Source organism: Ambystoma mexicanum, chromosome 9 (genome assembly GCF_040938575.1).
Source record: "Ambystoma mexicanum isolate Mex_15411 chromosome 9, UKY_AmexF1_1, whole genome shotgun sequence".
In the NCBI taxonomy this organism is placed as follows: Eukaryota; Metazoa; Chordata; class Amphibia; order Caudata; family Ambystomatidae; genus Ambystoma; species Ambystoma mexicanum.
Window position 1 is genome coordinate 589,385,139 of NC_090931.1, and position 18,408 is coordinate 589,403,546.

Sequence of the window (18,408 nt, forward strand, 5' to 3'; positions counted from 1 at the left end):
TTTGCAGCGCAAAAAAACTAAAAACCTAAGGAATTAGCTACAAAACCATAACTCGCGTCCCCACCATACAATGCTCACACTGACAGATGTGTAATGACTGTGGAGGAGTAAGGGCGGAGTTTCTTAGATTGGCTACTACTACGTTTCTGAAGTCTAACCTGGATATGGTTGGTGCTTCTACCACTGATCAAAAATCCGATTTTGGGATTGGTGGTTTTATGGTACTTATTGTAACAAATACAAAACATTTGCTGAATGGACTACCATTTTTATGTGCATATTCCTAAATAGATGAGGATGAAAACCTAAAGACTTTGCTAAGCAAGCCAGCAGCAGTTCTTTCCCCTCATTTTTGTCTTTTAAGTAATGCAGTGGGGAGGATCCCACCCCCAAATTTATTAGTGGAGACCGACCAAAGAAATAGTCCCATAGGAGACATCTGTCTCGGGCGTCAAAAAATAGATCCTTTATCGTGTACAGAAACCATAGCACTAGATGTGTTAGTATTTAATTGTATTTATTCATTGAGAAAACAATGGGCCCCATTACAAGTTTGTCAGTCCGGTAACTACGGTACCGGTAAGCTTGTCAGTACCATAGTTCCCAGACCGGTAAACTACGAGTTGTGCTCGCAGGTGCCTTTCTGCCCGCCAGGTCGGACCTGGTGGGCAGAACGCCTCCAGCAAGCACAGCATGTCGGATGCACTGGCAACGTTATAAACGGTGCCAGTGCATCCGACCTTCCCATTCCCATTCGGCCCAATGGGGCCGAATGGGAATGGGGAGCATCTTTTTTCCATCGCCCGCAAATGGCCAATTACCAGGTCCAGCAGGGCCGTAATGACCCAGTAATTGCCCATTCGTGGGTGCCGGAGAAAAAATGACACCGTGACAGGCACGGCTACCGCCGATGTCATAATGAGGCCCAATGTATGTTGGAAGGAAGACAAATAAGAGGGGGTACAGTAAACTGGGCAATCCTAAAGCAAGTGCTGTATGCTAGAGGGGATGATGATATGGAAATAATACAATAGTACAGAGACCACTGGCCAGTGACAGGATACAAGACAGACACCAGTGCGAGGGGACTGGATATGTACAGTTTGATGTAAACAGAGAAGTTTGGTGCTGGATAGTTAGGGATGGGCAGAAATGTGTTGGCATGTAGAGGGATCACCCTCACAGCTCATGAAGTGACGTTTAAGGGAAGGATTAGATTGTAGCAGTGTTTTTGACATGGAGGTTGGTAGTTTGAGTGGTGCAGGTTGAGGAGGGAAAATTAGCAAAAGTGAGAGGATGTGCAGTGTGGTTGGGGAACAGAGAGATCAGACAGCCAACAGGAGCAGAGGTTGTATGGAGGATAGTAACAGGAGAAAGTATCAGTCAGGTAAGGGGCTGAGAGCCCAAAAAGAGATTAGAAGAAAAGAAGCAGGAGTTTGAATAAGGTCTGGTTTCACATAGGGAGCCCGTCGGCATTGAGGGAATGAGGAGAAGTACGAGAAGAGCAGGGAAGATGATGGAGGGTATGAATGGTCAAGTTGAGTATTTTGTCAGGGGGGAAATGGAATAGAAGGGGTGGACCAGGGTGGCTGACACAATACTCAAAGATGTTCAGTATGAGAGTTTAAATTAGAGTTTTGGTAGAGTGGTAGGATAGGAGAGGGAATGTTTTTTCTGATATTAAGTAGATTAATCCTAGCCACCTTGGCGGAAGTAGTAATGAAGTGATGATGCCTGAGAATGCTTTCAAAGAAGTCGCCAAGGCTCCATGTATCAGTGGAAGGGAGAGAACATTGAGCGGAATAAGATGGGTGAGAGAAAGGGGGCGATATTTTGAAGCAGTGTGGAAGATTGGTTCAGTCTTGGAAGAGTTAAGCATTAGACAACGAAGTGGGATCCAGTGTCTGACAGCAGAGATGATTTGCATGTCATCCTCAAAGATATGATAGAGGAAGCCAAAGGAGGAGATGAAGGGACTATGGGAGGGGGTGTAGAGGGTGAAGTGTAAGGGACCAAGGATGGGGCCTTGTGGTACACTGTGAAAAGTCTGGTGTTCGGGTTCACACGAGTATTGAGGAATACATTACTAATTTGTGTATTGGTAAGAGGGTGCAGGAGAGAAATACAACCATGGCACTGAGTTGTGTAATAACAAGAGTAAATGAACCGGTGTTCACTGTCCATGGAACACTTGCGTCCCCTGCACACCAAGAATTATAGTATAAAAAACAACACTTTATAATTACTAATCATAAGTATTCAATAAAAAAATGTTGTATATCTATAGTATATATAGCACTAATGATACACAACATATTCACAGTTTAGTACATAAAATATGTACAATACATTGAATTCATATTTTTTCAACACAATATAAAGGGTACAAGATATCTGCTGTATGTGTTTCGGGACATCGTCCCTTCTTCTGGAGCAAGAATTCACACTGTTTCTCATTCATGAATCTTCACAATAATCTATCAACTCAAATAGAAAATAAGCTCTTTTATTTTGGGATATTCACATATTCATACACACTGGTCTTATCACAAAATAATCTATCATGGCCCATCCCTTGCTTATTCACCTTGTGTAAGTCAGGATTGGGTGATCCAAGTGGATGTCTTCTATTTCTGGGGACTGTTGTATCACTGCTCTTCTACCTATTTAATAAATGGGTGTTCACTGTAGTAGTCGATACCTTAGAATAGCTCTACGATTGAAAAATAGGGTGTGACTATAAAAGAAAGTATTCTTACCTTCGGACTAGACTGGCATCCAAGAAGTTCTAAAGTCGACTCATCTGTTATAACTTTGTGTGAAATCAACCGATTAAGAATATCTTATGAGTTCTTTCTCTAGGTATGTCTATTGTTCCAAAAAACTTGCTACATCTCTTCATCAGAACTCATGATGATAAGTATTGGACGTAACGACTCGAGCTCCTACCTTAGTTCCATTTCTCAAAGGTATAAATGTCCAGGGTAAGGTCTAGAGTAATATGGGTAGCCAGTGCATCTCGCAACCTTAGTAGTATCAATAAATGAAAGGAGGGAAGTACTTAGATGGTACTAATTCCAGGTCTTAAAAATGTCCATCAATTCAATATATTAAATTATTCGAGACCGGGTTGTCCGATATCGTGGGGCTTACCTCGTAAATGTGTCTCTAAAGATACACTTATGGGTAAATTTATTGCCATTGCTGGTGGTCCTTCTTTCTTCATAAACAATGGCTCCATAGAACCTATGTATACAAAAAAAAAAAAGATAACTTAGTTTGTAGATCTAATGAGTGAAGGTATCCTGAATATCTATATACAGTAAGATCTAAATTCCAGTGCTTACCGCATAGTGGAGCGTACCCTTGTTCTTCACTCCCATCTCTCTAACGCATGCCTTTCTAAAATAGCCACAATTTGTAAACGTCACTGCGACGTGATCGCAACATACATTTATTTATTTAATACTTATGATTAGTAATTATAAAGTGTTTGTTATACAATAATATTTGGTGTGCAGGGAACGCCTTGTGGCACACTGACAGGACGGGAGATTAGTCCAGAGGTATACATGCTACAGAAGATGGAGATGCAAAGGCAAGAATCTTCAATAGCAGTGCCGTGGGTTCCAAGAATGGAGAGAGTCTCGAGGATAGAGGGGTGGTCCACCGTATCAAAGGCAACCAAGAGATTTAGCAGGATTAGAATAGATGACATTTTATGTATGGACCTCTTTTGGAGGTTGACAGGGGTACCAGCTAGTACCCCTAGCTAACCTTCTGCTACCCTTGGCCCTGGTTTTTAAACTCCTACATCAGGGGTTGCGGAAGGAGCAGTGATGCTGCACCTTACATATGGAAGCTATATCAGATATAGGAGGCTTTGCAGGGCTAGCATCAAATGGCATTATTGGGGCATTTGAGGCTGCACCTGGCATATTACGGCAGCATCTGGTGATACGGTAACTTTCATTTCATTACGTTTTCTGACAATGGAGCTATTACTAGCATAAAATGGCAGTGCCCACACACAGGAGGATATACTTGGCCTCCTGGGAATATGGGAATGTAGTTTACAAATGAGGTCTATACCTGATGTGTGGCTACGGCTGGCAGTAAATGGCCACATGAGAATGCATTACCATATTAATGTGGTGCTACCCATCCATGTTGGATCTGCTGAGTGTACACTTGGCATTTTGTGACCCCCAGCGGGTGTGAATATCAAGGTATCACGCTACTTAAAATACGGCTTGTAACTACTGCAGTTCTGTTATCTGCTTTAGTGGCTTTTTGGTATTTTGTTCTTCTTACGCGTGCATCTACGATATCTCTTCCTGTAATAGCATTCAGGTCAGGTTGCAAGACATAAGCTCCTGTGATGTAATTGGGTCAAAGCTCACATCAAATCACTTCCTGTGATGTTACTTTTGCTAACCCTAGCATTTTGGTGAATTAGCTTGTATTGATTGTTTATAATCAGCGGAATCTCTGTCTTTGAGGTTGTGAGCGGTGTTACAATTCACTTTAACAAGCCATTTGGAGACACCCGAGATCTATGTGGCACGGAGCAATTTGGGGCAGCGAGCTACGCCTTAAGGAATTGGAAAAGGGGTTTTTCCCTGACCACTCGCTCGAGTATTGCTTTTTTTAAGTTTACATTTAAATGCATATTTTCCATGTTCTCTTGATTAAATCTCAACCCTTTTCAGATATACCCATATTTGCAACTGCACTGCCACTGAATCTGTACTGATATCCAGTAGCAAGGCCATGTGCATGTTCCGCGGGAATACGGTCCAGGAATAAATAACAATAGATCAGGATACATTATCAGAAGCCTGACATGAGACAAGCATAGATCTCAAGTGCATCCATGTCCAACGGGTACTGCTCATCCAGTCCTGTTTTTTCAGTGCATTTTGAGAATTGTACTCCTGAATTTAGAATGCAAAACTGAAATTACGGATATGGGTTGTTTGACTTAAAAAACCTGACCAACTGCCCATTTCACCTAATTTGTTTGACCTAATTTATTTTGACCTACTGCGGAGGGAGACCCCCCTACAACCCTCCCCAATGCGGGGGGGGAGCCCCTGCAACCCCGACTTACCCCCACCTCAACCTATTCCATAACCCTACAACTATTTTTTAACTAAAGTATAGCATTTGACCTACCAAATTAGGTCAAAAAGATGCGGCCAAATGGGAGTAGGTCAAGTTGGCATTAGGTCAACTATGCCAATACTGAAATTACAACTACCAGAATGCAAAGGATAACACATGGGCTTGATTGACTACACCCATCTGGCATAGGTCTGGTCAAAAAGCTGCATTCAGAAGACTAGATGTCCAGCAGAACTTGACTCAGTAGAAATAGAGACCATCTTATACATTTGCCCTAACTGATAAAGGGCCAATCAGAAATGGTGCATTAGGCAACAGGTGAATTAGCACCAAATATAAAGGGTGTGCTAACAGACATGAAGCCTCACAGTACCGTGCCAGATAATATTAAAAGAATCATGTGCAATAGATCAAAATAAAGCCAGTATCATTGGCATCATATTGCAGGGTGACGCCGAAATACGTGGCTCGATACTGCGCAAGTCCCGGGTAATGCCAATGGTATCAGTGATGCCTGGGTGAGCCAGTAACGTCAGTGTGCTGAAGAAGATGCTGGTATAATGTCAATAATGTGAGGGTGGTGATCAGTATATCAAGAGGCTGCCAGCTGCATCAAGATGCCATTTAACAGTCTTGGGTGCTACCCAGTTTACACATCCACTTTGTGTTAGATTTAGAGGGCTGAAGGGTAGCATTTTAGGTGGGAGTAGCCATGGACTCTGAGATTTGTTCTTTGTATTTTGTGAAGTGTAGTTTTAGTTTTCACATTATGAACATAGGACTACAAAACAGGATTCCATGAGCTCTTTACCCCTGACATGGCACAACTGGACCTCTATACATATTGATACCAATATGTACTAGTATATTGCATGTCTGCACAATCAGAGATTGTTTTTGCACAATGCCTGGATACAGGGTCGGACAGGGGCATAAAATTGTCTCGGGCACCAATGAAAAGGTGACCCACAGTTATAAATGGCAATTCATTCCTTTTGGGGGAGGTTTTTGATCAAACGTGATGCAAATTGTGCATTTTAAAGAATATGCATTCAGTAACACTGGTCAAAACTACTAGGCGCATGTTAAAGTAACTTATCAAACTGGCCCACATGGACCAAAAAGTGGCCCACTTTGACCCATAAAAACGGTCCCACAGTAGCATTTTGCATTTGAGGATCAGGCATTGCCCGGCAGGTCAGTCTGAGCCTGCCTGTATACCCCTAAACTGACAAACCTTGGGAATATAGTCCCAGTGTCACTGCAAACATTATTGTTTCCTCTGTTCCCAAGAGTGTTCCTACATGCCTGTCTCTCTGGAATCTGGGACACTCTAGACCATACAGGTCAGGTGGGAACAAGTTGCTGTAATCCGGGACTATCTCCCAAAAATGGGAACACATGGTAACCTTTATTAAATGGCCAGCCATGACCCACTCCCCTTGAGTCAGGGCTTTCACGTGTTCAGATCGGGTGTAGATAATATCTGCAGACAAAGCTAAATATTTAGCCAATCAGGTCAAAGACCTTTGGGAAAAGAGGAGGTGAAACCAAGGAAGAAAAATGGACACATGATATCACCCACTCTTGCCTATACTTCCATGATGAAATTCTTCCCATTACAGAGAAGGGGGGACAGGCTGCTAAGGCTAGATAACCTTGCAATAGATGCCTCAGGGTTAGGTGCGCTATACAAATGTCAAAATAAAATAAATAAATAAATAGGCTGGAGTGAGGGACAGAAAATCCTTCACTTCATTATAATCACTAGTGATTGTTCTAGGCACCCTTCCATTCAATCGTGTTTTGGCATGATGTCACATTACAGACATATGCAAAACAGGCTTGGTCCTTCCGCTAAAGAGGCTGTCCTGCCTGAATATCTCACTCAAATTCATGAGGAAAGCAATCGCAGACATGATTGAACCTTATTGGGCATCATCAGGGAGGTGCAGCTTGGCACTGCAAGCATGGTCACCGTTTCTGTCCATACCCATACCTATGAGGACAACATTGCTACATTGAACAAAAGTGGATAACCACTGACAAGTGCACTTGGCAGACTCCCAAACTTTTATTTTTCAGCCAGCTGTGGCATCACAGAAGGGGGAAAAATACGCCAATTAGGCCTGGTCGTACCCCAAAAGGGGAAATCTAGCCCAAACTAATATGTCATGGGTCAATAGACCCTGTGGCATCATTGTTCAACAGATACCCCCACAAGCCTTTGTGACAAAGGTCCCTTCAACAAGAAGTGTCTTGGCAAAGGCTTTGCTACCCCACTGGGGAAGTCTGTCCTGTTTCCCATGCAGGTGACTCCTTCTCGCATGTTTATGGGAAGGCCTCTGCTGGTATTCACAGCAGAGCGTTATCTCTCTATTCTGGACTCATTCAAGTCTTTAGGACTCAAACGTAGGTTAGAACTTGCATTCCATTGCTGGCTGCGTCTCAACTAATCTGAATCAGTAGGCACTCACTTCCTCTCTGTGAATGCAAATCTGTGGCTCCATCTGGCCAAAACCCAACCAATGCCTGCCCCTAACCTCAACCTCTGCCAGCCCTACATCCCCTCTGTGCCTTCTTCCATTCTGCTCATCTCTGCCAGTGGGCCTCTATTGTCTGTGTTGTACGTGACTAATAGGGACACAGCCCTTTAAGAACAGAGACACAAGGAGAAGCGGGAAGAGGGCGGAAAGGGAGGGGCAAAAGGGGAAGAACGGCAGTTACTATGGAGGAGAGAATAAAGATAGTTCACAGCAGGCAAGGCTCCGTCTCGTGATTTGTGTGAACGCATGCAGATGAGTGAGAGCCTAACAACTGGCGACGAGGCCGACACGAACCTCTGTGTGCTGGCAGCAGATTGCGAGGGCCCGTGCGCCCAGCAGGTTAGGAGGGCCCATGCGCCCAGCAGTCCAAGAGGCCCGTGTGCCCCACGGAAGAACAGAGGCCTGCGTGCCCTGCAGCAGAGTGGAGGACCGTGTGCCCCACGTGAGAGCAGAGGCCTGTGTGCCCTGCAGCAGTGCTGAGGCCCGTGTGCCCGGCATCAACCTCGAGGCCCTGTACCTCTGGAGGGAAAGACCTGCGAGAGGCCTGTGTGCCTACGCTTCGGGGAGGGCCCGTGTGCCTGCGCGTCGGGGAGGGCCCGTGTGCCCAGCATCAACCTCGAGGCCCGTGTGCCTCTGGAAGGAAGGACCGGCGACTGCAGAGCTGCCGAACAGTGAGGAGAAGACCACACCTGCGGCAACCGTGACGGAGCAGCAGACCCGGCAGCTCTCCTGTTTCACCCGCCAGCGGCAGCAAGTAGAGAAGAACCAACGGACCGCGGCAGCCGCACACCAAGTAAGGTGGTCTATCGGGGGTTGCGAAGGAAATGACCACAAACAGGGGAATCCCCGTGTCTCCCACACAGTGACATTCGGGAAAAGAAAAGGAAAGGGGAATCCCCATGTCTCCCACAAAGAAAGTGACACTCAAAAAAATAAAATAAACGAAATAAGGGAAACCCCATGTCTCCCCACAAGTGACATTCAAGAGAAAAATAATAAAGCTACGGCAAATAAGGGAAACCCTGTGTCTTCCACAAGTGACATTCAAGAGAAAAATAATAAAGCTACGGCAAATAAGGGAAACCCTGTGTCTCCCACAAGTGACATTAAAACAATAATAAAGCTAAAACAAAGAAGGGAAACCCCGTGTCTCCCCAACGTGACATTCCAAAGCAAACGAAACGCTGGCTTAGCAAGATTAACCCCGCGTTTCCCACCCAGTGACACTCAAAATATAAAAGAGGAATAGAGGAGTACTATAAACATTGGCATAAAACCAACAAGAAAAGCCAAACCCCAGGGCCCAACGGCCCCACATGAGCACAACGAAGGTCAACACAAACTTCACAGCTGACCCACCCTACCAGGCCAGTGAATTCAAGCTCCCTAGACGGAAAGACCACACCCTGGCACACTAGACAAGCGGCCACAGTGCCTCATGAGACAACTAAGACCGGCGCCCACGTGCCACCTGAACTACTAAAGCAAACCCAGCGGCGCCATCATGCCGGCTCCGGGCGCAGCAGACCCCAATGCCCAACCACCATTACCAGGAGCACCCTCCTCCCACGCTAGCCTAATGAGGAGACCTGCACCATTCACACTGAACCCACACCACGATCACGGTCAACGATGGGAAGAGTGGGTGGAAGAATTCGAGGACTTTGTAGGTGCCATCGGCACACGCGAACCACCCAACATACTCAGCATTTTCGCCAAGGTCACAGGGAGAGAAATTAAAAACATCATATGCACGATTCCCCTACAGGACCGCACCACATATGCGAAACTCCTAAAAGCCATCAATGAGAAAATCGACATCTCACCCAATCGCGACTATGAGCGATACACTTTTAATCAATGTGGTCAACTCCCTCATGAATCGATAGGAGAATTCGTCATTCGCCTTCAAAGAAAGATAACAAAGTGCGACTTCGCCAACTTTAACAATGACAAAGCCATCAGGTTACGCATAATTGAAGGATGCATATCCTCGATGTTTCGGAAGCACCTCCCTGGCACTGATTGACTTACACTACGACCAATTGGAAATTATAGAGGGACACCCATCGACACGTGAATTCATCAGGGCGATAACCGACCGACCCCTCGTGAAAGGAGACCTTAAAGAACAGTTCCCCAAATTATTTGAGGGAGTGGGAATGCTCAAAAACTCACCCACCAAACTACACATCAACAACAACATCACACCGGTACCACAGCACCCCCGCAAGGTGGGCTTCCACCTTCAGGAACAAGTGTCAAAGGAGATCCAGCTCCTCCTCCTCAACGACATCAGAGAGAAAGCAGAAGGACCAACACCATGGGTATCCCCAATAATAATAGTGCCCAAAGACAACGGACGCCTCCGCATATGTGTCGATATGCCCTTCCCAAACACCGCCATCCAGAGGGAGAGGCATCCAGGCCCGAGCCTGGAAGACATGCTGATCAGGCTAAATCAGGCGAGGTTCTTCTCGAAACTAGACCTCAATCAGGGCTACCACCAGCTCGTCCTGGACCCAGAATCAAGACCCATCACCACCTTTGCAACCCATGACGGACTGTTTAGATACAAAAGACTAAATTTTGGCATATCATCTGCTGCAGAGATTTTTCAGGAGACGGTCAGATGCCTGATAGCATCTGAAATGAATGCACTAAGCTACAGTGACGACATCTTAATCTTTGGGAAGGATCAAGAACAGCACGACAAAGCCCTAAGAGCTATTTGTAACATCCTCCAAGAAGCAGGGTTGACGCTAAATGAACCCAAATGTGACATTAATAAAACCAGCCTCAAATTCTTTGGGCACATATTTTCCAACAAAGGAATAACAGCCGACACGGAAAAGATAAAGGCCATCACTGACCTCCAAGCCCCCACGACTGCGGCAGAACTACGCTCCTTCTTAGGCATGGCAGGATACTGCGCACGCTACCTCCCGAACTATGCCACAATAACTGACCCACTCCGCACCGTCCTGAGGAAGACCAACCTTTCATCTGGGACGCACCCTGCCAGGCAGTGTTCACAATCATAAAGGAAAGTCTCACCAACAACCGCCAGCTGGCATACTTTCATCCAGAGTGGCACACCATCATTACGGTTGATGCCAGTCCAGTAGGACTCGAAGCGATCTTTGCCCAGACCGACGCCAAAGACAACGCCCTCCATGCAGTGGTGGCATATGCCAGCCACGCCCTATCACACACAGAAAAGGCCTACTCACAAGCGTAGAGGGAAAGCCTAGCTGCGCTATGGGCCTGCGAGAAATATCACCACTTTATCATCGGCCGGAAGTTCACTCTAGTGACAGATCATCAGGCACTCCTTTCAATATTTGGAAACCCCAAAACCAAGATGCCACCCCGTATAGAGCGATGGAGAATAAGACTGCAAGGATACCAATACGTAATCATTCATAAACCTGGGGGAGACGCCAACCCAGCAGACTATCTGTCCAGACACCCCACGATGAACAAGGATGACACCCTGGCCCACGAGGACAATGACTACGTCTCTTACCTATGCTCAAACGCCATGTCACCAACGATCTCAACTGTGACTTTCGAGGAAAGGAGCAAAGCTGACCCAACAATCAGAGCCGCTGTCTCTCTCACCCGCTCTAACAAATGGAAAGAGCGCCAGAAGAGAGGTAACGAGGGGGAGGAAGCAGACAAGAAGGAACTTGATCGGCTAGCAAAAAAATAAACGATGAACTAATAGCCACAGACCAAGGAATATTACTGTGCGGGAGTAGACTAGTAGCCCGAGAGACCTAAGAAAGACCCTGGTAACACTAGCACATGAAGACCACAGGGAAATCGACAACACGAAACGAATTCTCAGAAACTAGAAAGTTGCGATGGACTTCTATGGACCTCTAGAAGAAGGGGGATACCTGCTAGTGATAATAGATGAATACTCAAGGTTTCCTTTCATCAAGCAAATACCTTCAACATCGTCCACGGAAACAGCACCCATTGTAGACGAACTATTCAGCGAGTCGGGCATACCAAACGTCGTCAAAACAAATAACGGATCCCCGTTCCAAGAAGCTTGCGAACCACCTAGGATTCCACCACCAAAAGATTACACTGCTGGCCCCAAGCCAACGGGATGGTGGAGCGATTCATGGCCACCATCAAACTGACCAGACAGAAAGCAGTAGCAGAGCAGACACCCCACCCGCAGGCCATCTGCAGTATGCTCAGAAGATACCGAAACACTCAACATGACGCAACAGGAAAGCCACCAGCCGAACTCATGGTGAGATACCAACCCTGAACACGTATCCCCCGATGGGAAGACTACACACCAGAAGAAGATACGGCCATCAGAGAACGAGACGCTGAAAAGAAGAGAAAAGCCAAACAGTGGGCCGACAAAAAGAGGAGAGTGAAGGAACACCAACTAGAAGTAGGACAAACTGTCCTAGTCCGACAAACCCAACGTAAGAAAACAGACACACGCTACAGCCCGGAGCCTCGGGTCATCACAGCCATCAAAGACCCATGATCACGGCGACCGGAGCACCAGGAGACATCACCCAAAACTCCTCATTCTTTAAGAGACTATGGGCCTCATTACGGGTCGAGCGGTCCGGAATTAACAGTGGCGGTAAACCCGCCGCCACTGTTAATTCCGGACCGCCCGATCCCGAGTCCTGCAGGTGGGAGGTGATCTTCCCGCCAGGTCTGACCTGGCGGGTTGAACACTTCCCGCCTGCAGGCGGACGTGGAAACACCGGCACCATCACGAGATGGTGCCGGTGTTTCCACTTCCCCATTCCCATTGAGACCTATTGGACTCAATGGGAATGGGGATTAACACCATTCCACCTCCGTGACTCTCGGACACCGGGGCTGCAATGCCCTGGTAATTCCGGGAGTCACGGAGGCGGAATGGTAATACGAGTCAAGCGGTAACCAGGCGGTTTTACCGCCGCAGTTACCGCTGGACTCGTAATGAGGCCCTATATCTTGAAGAGCCCGAGGGACAGGAGATCGCAGCTGAAAGTCCGAGCGAGGAAGAGGAAACAGAGCCCCCAGTGGAAACGACTGGCGAAAGCAGAGAATCCCCAGGGAGACCTCCCAGGACAATAAAGAAACCAGTGAGATTCATCGAACAGATGTAACTGGACTTTCGTGTTAAGCACGGGGGAGGTGTTGTACGTGACTAATAGGGACACAGCCCCTTTAAGAACAGAGACACAAGAAGAAGCGGGAAGAGGGCGGAAAGGGAGGGGCAAAGGGGAAGAACGGTAGTTACTATGGAGGAGTGAATAAAGATAGTTCACAGCAGGCAAGGCTCCGTCTCGTGATTTGTATGAACGCATGCGGATGAGTGAGAGCCTAACAGTCTGCCACTCCCGTTATACCCCTCAATACTTGCTGTGATCCCACGCTACCTCTCTGCATCCTGCAGGGGTGCGCTTACCTGTTCTTCAGGTAGGCGTTTTACTTATGGAAATTGAAATGGGACACCGTTTCCATTCCTGGCAGCCATCTTGCAGTGGCCTTTTGTTTGCTATTTGGCCTCTGCTTTCTTTGTTATGCTCCTTATGACTGGCATTCATTTCTTAAAGACAATGGCTAATCTCGACAGCTGGTCCATGACCAGGAACTAATTGCAAGAGAGGCCTAGGTGAAAGGGCTAATGAGGGGAATTTCCCTAAGCCCTCATTAACTTGGATTGTGAACAAGTAATTGTCTTTGGTGCAATTTCCCAGGTTAGTGAAGCTAAAATATGCCTCATTTTCAGGTTAAAATTCCGTATGCGCTCTGAGCAGGACCTCTCACAAACCTTTCCAATTACACCCAATCACGCACAAACATGTTCTCGCAGTGTAGAGCTGGAACCTACCTCCTGGCATACTGCACCAAGGGGACCAATGTGACGCTTACAGGAAGGCTACCCTGTTATAAACAAATTGGAATCTGTCGCCACCCATTCTAAAGAAGGATTATCCCTCTTACAGGAAGCAGCAGATAAAGGGCCAGGGGGCCAAAAACTGTGTGCAGCAAACTTTAAAAACAAAATCACAAATTTGGGAAAAGGAAAGAGAGCAAGAGCGGATCTCCACAACCAAGATGATTTTTCCATTGATATGATAGGTTATTTATAACGCGCTACCTACCCAGAGGTTTCTAAGCGCAGACCCGGGGATCGAACCTGTGTTGCGCCGTGTCGTCTTGCATCCAAGGCAAGCATGTCACCGCTGAGCTATCCTCCCAAGACATTCTACTTATTTAAAGATTGTATACTGCAGGGCAGACCTGACGTGCCTGGTATCACAGCAGAGTGCTTTAAGTTCATTGGAAAAGGCAGAAAGGGGAAGTGGGGCATGGTGCGTGGTGAGGGGTTAGTAGAACGGGGGGAGGTCACCATATAGAGGTGGTTGCGGAAAAGAGAAGATTTTTTCAGACCACAGTAGAAGGTGTCAAGGAGGCTGCTGACTTCCAGATTCCAGAGGCGAGGTCAGAGGAGGCCCGGTTTAATGTTTGGGATTTGATCAAATGCAGGCTTTTCTCGTGACACTACGGGCTCGTAACATTGTTGGGAAGTTATAGCCATCGAAGTGTTGCCTGGCATAGAGGATTCAAAGGCAATTGAAAAATGGCATGCTTCCTGCCGTGTGGGTGCAGTGGTGGGGTGCGTGAGCGAGGTAAGGAGTCTAGTTGTGGTGCATGGTTTTGTAGCAATGCCATGGTTTGGCGGCCATGCTGTAAGTTGTTGGACGTGGTACATTACCAGACCGCAGAGCAGTGAGTCGTGGACATGTCAGGAGGCATCTTTGGGGTGCTTTAGGTTTAGCCAGAATGGCTAAGGAGGGAAGGAGGTAACAGTAGCCATGGATACCCATGGATACCACAAAAAGAAATAGGGAGTGACAAACCAACACAAGGCGTATGATACCTCAGAGCCAGAAGTACAATATTAGGAGAATGCGTTCCAGGTCTTGCTACCGGAACATCACATCCGTCCATGTGCATGGATCAGTCTTGCAATCATCTAAATAAAGTGTGCCATTTTATATGTCTTTAGTGGCTGCACAGTGTGAGCTCGCCTTGTCATGGAGGTCCCATTATCATTCCTTGCTAAGATTGCAGGTGGGGCTCTCGCTATACCCCCAGCACCATGGGTCAACCCCACCTGTAAAAGTGAAGGTTGGCTTGCATGCCACTGACCCCATCAGGACCCTCGATGTTTGCACTGCCGCTACAATGGCCTTGTAATGAGTTCAGAAGCATTGGTAGGGTTGATGTGGGAGTCTCCTAGAGTGGTGCAGCCTTTGTGGACCCTTATCTCAGTCAACATGGACAATTGGCATTTCCTTCTCTTAATGGTCTAGTACTTTGTTTGTAACCACATGCATTATCTCTCTCACTATCTCTCCTCCAGTCTTTCTCTCTGGTTTACTCTTTCTATCTCTCCGTCTTTATCGCTTAGGTGTTTTGCTCTCTTCCTCCTTGTTCTCTCTCTCTCTCATGCAATTTCTCTCTCTAGCTCTGTCTTTCTTCCTTTCTCCCCTTCTTGTTTCCTTGTGCTTTCATCTCTCACTCGCTCACTCACTATTTCGTCCTCTCTTCCTTTCTCATTCTCTCGTCCTCCCTTTTTTTCAGTTACTCTCTCCCTCGCCTTCTCTTTCACTCTCTCACACTTTAATGTTCTTTTTCTCTCTTCCTTTTGCTCTCTCGTGCCCTTTCTCTTGTTCTCTCCCTTTGTTTCTCTCGCTCCCTTTGTCTCCTTCACTCCCTCCCTCTTTCTCTTTTTTCTCTCTTTCTTTTGTTCTCTTTTTCCTTCTAATTCTCTTTCTTTCGATCTCTCCCTCTTTCTTTTTCTCTCTTCCTTTTGCTCTCTCGCTACCTTTCTCTTGTTCTCTCCCTCTCTTTCTTTTTCTCTTTCCTTTGTTCTCTTTCTCTCTCTCTTTTTCTCTTCCTTTCGATCTCTCCCTCTTTCCTTTTTCTCTTTCTTTTGCTCGCTCTCACCTGTTCTCTCTGGCTCACTCTCTGCACCCGCCCCTTTCTCCTTCACCAATTCCCGGCTCACATATAATTCTCCCTCCAGCTTCCCACAGCTGCCTACAGTATTTATGAAGACCTTGCTCTGCTGATAAATCAAACGGACCAGGAACTGGCTGCTACGATTCGAGGAATTTACAGCGAACAAAATCTCCCACCAGGTAAGAGGGCTGACCTACCTTTCATTTCTCATTCTGGGTGACATTTTGCTCAGGCAACAAACGTCAGTTTAGCTCCCATGGGCAGTGTCCCCTGAAACATAGTGTTCAACCCAACAGGTTCTTTATATGAATGGGCGCCTTTAGGGATCAATAAGCAATCACAATGGTAGATTGGATGCAAACCTCATGAAACCGCTTGGCATGTTGGCAGAAGCCAGCGAGCAATTTCATAATAGCTTCACATAACTTGCACTCTCTTCTTCCTCCCCAGTCCTCTCTTTGTCTCTCTTGTCCATCGCCCCGCACCCTTTTTTTGGCTCCCCTTGCCCATCTGCTTGTCCATTCCTCATTTATTTATTTTGTCAGCTTCTCCCCGACTCTGCGTCTCACCTTCTCAATCTCCTTCTCCAGTTCATCTACCCTCTTGCATCCTTCCCCACTCCTCTCTGCATCCCTCTTTCTGCCTCTCTCACACCAAGCCATTGCCACTCAGCGAGATAATATATGTGCACACTAACTGTCGAATGAATCACTTCTGTACACACCTGTGAGTAGGGCCAGTGCAGGGAAGTGTGCCACCACAGGCAAAGTGCAACTTTGGCTCCTCTGCCATGAAATAGATCAGTATGGGGTACGACGTTCTTTCATCGACAACTGTTTTTCGACGGGTATTTTTATGAAGAATTTTAGCCAAAAAAATTAATCGACATTTTTTTGGGGGGTGGGGAAGGGCATGTAAAGGGTTGGGGTGGGGGTTGGAATAACAAAAAATAGGTAGAGGACGGGGTGCTTGGGGGTGGGGGTACCCCCTTAAAAAAAGAATGTAAAAAAATGTTCAATGAGTTTTTTCGGCAAAATCACTTCAGACAGTAGAAAAAACAGGTGTCGATGAAATGACATAGAAACCAATATGGCATCCCTGGCAAACCCCATGCCAATATGCCCTAGGGAACAACGGAACAACCCAGGATAGATTTCTTCTCGATCCTGTGAGGCTCGACCCACCTAAGAGCATAAGCAGTACAGTATGTAACCATCACGTTAGAATTCAATTAAAGGGTCGTACTGTTGGGAAAAGCCCATTGTGGAGAGAGCATCTGCTTTGGTCTCCTGACAAGATGTTGGCCACTGCAAACAAGACGCATGGGTCTTTTTCACAGGAGCCAAAATGGCGTTACAGGATGTGAATGAGTACAGTGCCGCCACCATGACTTCAGTAAAGTGCGCTTCCTTCAATACATCAGATTGGTTATTTACACCACTTCCACCCACTGTGACCTCCCCTGATTGAGGAGCGGTTGGGTCCACCGGGTGCCTCAAACTGTGATGTCACAATGACAAAGATCCCTGCATCCACCCTGACGTTTCCCTCCCATCCTGCAGGCAAAGCCAACAACTTCCCCCGAAACTTCCCTACTAAGTATTACAAGATGCTAGAAATCCATAAAGGTGCCAGCCAGAAGCATACAGTTTAGAGTAATCCAAAATGGCTCCCAGGCCCAAACTAACAAATCCCGGATGCTTGCTTCCTTGCCATATACCCACTTATTTCTTTTATTTTTCACCCACTTTTGGAACTTTCTGCTGTGCTTCACCAACTAATTTAATTATTTCAGCAGACTTTTAACCTCCCTTCCAGACCAAGTCCTTCAGCATTCTCCCTTCTCTTCTCCTCTCAGTCCTCCACTTCACTACTGACCCCTTTCTTGCCTCTGCAACTGTGGGTCTATTCTCTTTCCGGCGTTCTCTGTGCGTTCTTCTCCCCTTTCTCATTCCTCCCCCACCAGGAACACGTCCCTCCTCCTGTGAATCTGTTGGTTGTCTCCAAGACCATCAGTCTGGCTTCAGAGCTGCCAGAAGCATGGAAACTGCTCTCCTGAACATCCGTCAAGACCTGCACTCCAACCTCGATTCCAACACCCCCTGTGTCCTCATCTTACTTGATCTCTCGTCTGGCTTTGACACGGTGAACCATGCCATCCTGTTCAACCGTCTCCGTGATAACCTGGGTATCACTGATCAGGCCCTGGCTTGGCTGACCTCTTTCCTCTCCAATCAACCCTCCCTCGTCCAACTTGGGTCCTTCCTCTCCTCTGTCTCTATCTCTACCTGTGGTGTTCCCCAAGAGCCTAACCTCTCTCCCTGGCTGTTCAAGCAATACCTGGCAATTCTTGCCCACCGCATTGCCGCTCTTTGCCTCAACTTGCAGTGCTATGCGGATGACACTCAACTCATTTTCAGGCTCCCTTCCGCCACTTCTTCTCCTTCTCTCATCTCTGACTGTTTATCTGCTATCCAGGAGTGGTGTGCCGCCAATGATCTCTGCCTTAATGCCAGTAAGATAGAGATTCTCCTCATCGGCACACTTGCTCCCTCCTTTCTTGTCACTCTCTGGCCAGCCTCTCTTGACCCTCTTCCTGCTCCCACCTGTGAGGCTAAAAACCTCAGGGTCATCTTTGACTTCTCACTCTCCTTCTCTCCTCACATCTCTGACTTCTCTAAAATGTCACACTACCGGCTGCAGCTCCTCAGAGGTATTCTTCCTT

The 18,408-nt window shown here is 46.8% G+C and overlaps 1 protein-coding gene across 1 annotated transcript in view; it reads left to right on the top strand.

Annotated features, from left to right (window-relative positions):
* The window catches only part of LOC138487352 (uncharacterized), a 350,559-nt gene that overhangs the window by 218,232 nt on the left and 113,919 nt on the right, over nucleotides 1–18,408 (top strand). Inside the window, exon 7 of the mRNA XM_069613935.1 lies at nucleotides 15,748–15,862. Coding sequence (XP_069470036.1) covers nucleotides 15,748–15,862 — 115 coding nt within the window. The remainder of the gene's footprint in view (nucleotides 1–15,747; nucleotides 15,863–18,408) is intronic.